The sequence below is a fragment of the Nicotiana attenuata genome, unplaced genomic scaffold (genome assembly GCF_001879085.1).
Source record: "Nicotiana attenuata strain UT unplaced genomic scaffold, NIATTr2, whole genome shotgun sequence".
NCBI classification, from domain to species: domain Eukaryota; kingdom Viridiplantae; phylum Streptophyta; class Magnoliopsida; order Solanales; family Solanaceae; genus Nicotiana; species Nicotiana attenuata.
Genome location: NW_017670933.1, coordinates 20,682 through 25,337, shown reverse-complemented (window position 1 = coordinate 25,337; position 4,656 = coordinate 20,682). Strand labels below are relative to the sequence as shown.

The following is a 4,656-nucleotide window of genomic DNA, read 5'->3' as shown; positions in this document are numbered from 1 at the left end:
GCTGGAAACTCAGTTGTTCTGATATGTTGAGTTTCAATCGGGCCTTGAACTAGTTTTTCTCTAACAAAATGATAATCAATGTCAATGTGTTTGGTTCGTTCATGAAAAATAGGGTGAGCTGCAATTTGTATAGCAGCCTTACTGTCACAATGCAACTGCATAGGCTGAACCAATTCAGTTCCCAGCTCCTTAAAGAGTCCTGTTATCCACACCACTTCTGCTACAATAGAGGCCATACTTCGAAATTCATCTTCAGCAGAGCTCCTGGACACAGTTCCCTGTTTTTTTTCCATGATATCAGTGCTTCACCAAATTTCACTACATAGCCTGTCACTGATCTCCTTGATTTTACACAGGCCCCCCCAATCAGAATCACAGTATGCATACAGTGATTTGCTTGCTTTTGTAGGCATGAACAGTCCAAGTCCAGAGGCAGTTTTTATGTACCTCACCACTCATTGAGCAGCTCCCATGTGAGAAACCTTAGGTGCATGCATATACTGACTTAGCACTTGAACCACAAAGGAAATGTCAGGCCTTGTCATGGTTAAGTACAACAACCTTCCAACTAGTCTCTGATAGCCTCCCTTGTCTTCAAGTTCTCTATCAATTGTAGATCCAGTATCTGGTATTTGCTTGTTAAACTCAATGGTTGTGAGCTTGTGATTGAACTCCAAAGGAGTTGCTGCTGGCTTTGAACCTGCTAGGCCTAGTTCGGATACTAGTTCTAGAGCATACTTCCTTTGGTACATAACAATTCCTTCTTGAGATCTAGAGAACTCAATCATTAGAGAGTATTTCAGTTCACCAAGATCTTTCATCTTGAACCCCTCCTATAAATCCTTTCTGACTTGTTGGATCAGTCTTAGACTACTCCCAGTCACTAGAAGGTCATCTACATAGACAAGAATGACTACTAATCTGAATTCATCTTCTGAGTAACAAAGAGTAGTCATAGTGACTTTGAGCAAATCCCATATCTATAAGAGCTTTAGTTAGTTTCAGGTTCCACTGCCTAGGTGCATGTTTTAATCCATAGAGTGACTTATGCAATCTGCACACATGCTGACACTCCCCCTGGCTTGAAAAGCCATCAGGAACATGCATATATACCTCTTCAAGAAGATCTCCTTGAAGGAAAGCATTGTGAACATCCATTTGGAACACATACCATCCTGAAGCAACAGCTAATGCAACCACAGCTCTCACAGTAACCATTTTAGCTACAGGAGAGAAAGTTTATGTGTAGTCTTATCCTTCTTGTTGACTGTAACCTTTGGCCACCAACCTGGCCTTATACCTCTCCACTTCACCAGATGACTTGTATTTGACTTGAAACACCCACTCACAACTTATAGGAACCTTGCTAGGAGGGAGAAGAACAATAGAGCAAGTGCTATTTTCTTCAAGAGCTATGATTTCAGCTTGCATAGCCTCAACCCACTTGGGATCCCTACTGGCTTCTGAGAAGGATTTGGGTTCCACAATAGCTGAGAATTCAGTAAGAGAAGCTCAATAGGCAGAGGACAGCTGATCATAAGCCACATAGTTTGATATAGGATATGCAAACTTAGATGGTGGAACCACATAATCAGCTAGCCACACAGGTGGTTTGGTGGTCCTTGATGACTTTCTGAGTTCTATGGAAGGAACAGATGGTTCACCAACTGAGATATGAGGAGAACTTGGTGAGGATAGAGTAGGCTGACCAAGATCTAGAGGAGCTGAGATAGAGGAAGAAGAAGTTTCAACTTCATCAGTAGAGTGATGGCTAGATGAGGCTGCAGGAAACTCAGCATCAGCAGAAGAAGAATCATCAAGGCCAACACTTGGTTGTGTAGGTTGTTCTACAACTCTAAGACAGGAAATAAGGGAGAGGCACCGAACGACATATGTTTAAAAGGGAATACTTCTTCTTTGAACACTCCCTGCTAACAAAGAACCTTTTTTAACACAGATCATAGAGAATATAGCCCTTCTGAGATGAGTAATACCCCATGGAATAGCTGGAATTGCTTTGGGGAAAAATTATCCCCTTTCTTCATGGTAGTGGCATAACAAAGGCTGCCAAACACTTTCAAATGTTGTAACGAAGGACTTTTTTGAAACAAGTTCTCAAAAGGAGATTTGCCTTGTAGCAGTACAGTAGGCAAACGATTGAGAAGATAGACTGCTGTAGAGACACATTCTCCCTAAAATTTGAGGGGTAAGAAAGCTTGAAACCTGAGTGCTCTAGCCATGTCTAGGATAGACCTGTGCTTTCTCTCAACGACCCCATTCTGTTGAGGGGTATATGTGAAAGAACTTTGATGTACTATACCTTGAGTCTTTAACAAGATCTGCATTTGGTCATTAAAGAACTTTGTGCAATTGTCTGTTCTTAGACATTTGAGTCTGTGATCAAACTGTGTTGAAACCATTGCTATAAAGCTTTTGATCACCTCAACTGTATCTGACTTAGAATGCAGTAAAAATAGCCAGGTGTATCTAGAGTAATCATCTACCAAGGTCAAAAAATATCTCTTGCCATCATGTGTTGGCACCCTATAGGGTCCCCAAACATCACCCTGTACAATATCAAAGATATACTTAGAGCAAGAAGAACTAGTAGGGAAAGGTAGTCTTGATTGCTTAGCTATAGGACACACGGTACAATGATGTTCCTTCAGCTGCATATTATGCAAAGCATCTACCGATCTCAAAACCTTTAAAGGAGCATGTCCTAATCTTTGATGCCACAAAGAAGATACAACACAAGTCTTATTATTTGCTAGATTACTACATTTATTGGTGTCACCTGGAATGGTATGTACAATTGAATTGGAATGAGTGCCTTGGTGATTGAGTATTGTTCTGTCTTCTGCCTTGAGAATGTACAGACCCAACTCTTCCTTACCAATCCCCAACACCTTCCCACTTGAGAGTTCCTGAAAGATACATAAATTAGGGTAAAATGCTGCAAAGCACTGTAACTCCTTTGTGAGTTTGGACACTGAGAGGAGATTATATTTAAACTCTGGAATGTGAAGAATGCTCTAAACCCTTTTATTTTTGAAGAAAGAAAAAATACCAGTATGATTAATATACACCTTTTCTCTTGTTGGTAAATGAACTTTACTCCTAGTATTTTCTAGTATTTCATCATACTTCTCTAGTAAGTGCAAACTATGAACCATATGGTTTGTTACTCCTGTGTCTATAATCCAGTTCCTATGCATCAAGCTTGTCATACATGCATGTATACTACATGTTGTTCCTGTAGTGACAGCATTGGCAATAGGTTTAGCTTCCTTACCCTTGTTCAGCAAATGCAGAATCTGCTGGTACTGTTCCTGAGTAAATAAGTAAGCTGGAGAGGTTGGTGTCTGATGTCCTTGACCCTGTATCTCTGAAGTTGGAACACCAGAACTTGTCACACTGTTAGCCTGGGCATTTTGTGCCCCTCCTTTTCTCTTATTTTTGAAGTCAGATGGATAACCATGAAGCTTAAAACAGTTTTCTCTAGTGTGACCCTTATATTTACAGTAGTCACACCAAACAACACCTTTACTAAATGAGTTTCTAGGTCTATAGCCTCCACTGAAATTAGTGTTAGTTTGTCCTCCACCATTATATCCACCTGTATAACCTCCATTAGGATTATTGTTAGTCTGTCCTCCACTATTATAACCTCCAGTATACACCTTATTACTCCTCATAGCAGTTTCATTACCTTCAGCAAATACAACTTTTCCATTAACTCTTTCACTCTCCACATTAACTATCATAGCATAAGCTTGGTTCAGATTAGGCAAGGGTCGAGTCATGAGGACCTGATTCTTTGCATTCTCATAGGATTCATTTAGCCATGTGAGGAACTGATACAATTTCTGTATCTGATAGTGCTCTACATGTTTCCTTGATTCAGCACAACCACAGTTGGTGGAGGAGTTAAAGTTTCATACTCATCCCACAATTTTCTCAGTTTAGTGTAATAAACAGACACAGAGGATATGCCTTGAGTTAATGTGGCAATTTCCTTGTGCAAATAGCAAGCCCTAGATGCACTATCCTTATCAAATCTTTCCTTAAGATCCTCCCTCACTGTGTACGCATCGGAAGCATATATCACTGAACTAATTAAATTTGGTGAAATTGTGTTCATAATCCAAGCAAGTACAATAGCATTGCATCTATCCCAATTCATGTAAACTAGTATCATATATGTTTTTCCTACAGGTAACTAGAACAAACCCTAGCTTGTTTTTACCATGCAATACAATTTTCATAGATCTACTCCAAATAGAATAGTTTTCTGAACCTTGAAGCTGAATAGAAATTAGAACAGAACCTTGATTATCGGATGGATTTATGTAGAGAGGATGGTTGTGATCGATGAGTTTTGTAAACATTGAAGCAGCAACAGGTGAGCCAACTACATCTTCATTGATCGACATTGTCACAGCAACAAACACTTCACTAGAAATTCTTACAATTTTATCAAATTGACACAAACTTAGATACAATTTGACCGCGATTCAATCAGAAAATCAAAAAATTCCTAACCCTAGGTCGAGCAGAGAGATTTATGTGTTGAAAAAATGGCTCGATCAAATGGATGAAAGGTTGCTTCGATACAGCTGAATGATTCAAGTTTTCTCATGGCTGAGCTTAAGG

The 4,656-nt window shown here is 39.6% G+C and overlaps 1 protein-coding gene across 1 annotated transcript; it reads right to left on the bottom strand.

Moving 5' to 3' along the window:
* Positions 1–1,251: 1,251 nt before the first annotated feature.
* On the bottom strand, positions 1,252–3,806 carry LOC109244594. The gene is made up of 4 exons (XM_019411709.1): positions 3,174–3,806; positions 2,224–2,927; positions 1,710–1,855; positions 1,252–1,490 (listed from the first exon to the last, which is right to left on the bottom strand). Exons 1-4 carry the CDS (start codon positions 3,804–3,806, stop codon positions 1,252–1,254), a joined length of 1,722 nt encoding a protein of 573 aa, XP_019267254.1.
* Positions 3,807–4,656: the final 850 nt, after the last annotated feature.

Coding starts and splice junctions, on each gene's coding strand:
- LOC109244594 (XM_019411709.1), bottom strand. CDS start 3,806: ATGACTCGACCCTTGCCTAATCTGAACCAAGCTTATGCTATGATAGTT. Junction 2,928..3,173: donor CAGGAGTAACAAACCATATG/GTTCATAGTTTG, acceptor TGTATCTTTCAG/GAACTCTCAAGTGGGAAGGT. Junction 1,491..1,709: donor CTCAGCTCCTCTAGATCTTG/GTCAGCCTACTC, acceptor CTGAATTCTCAG/CTATTGTGGAACCCAAATCC.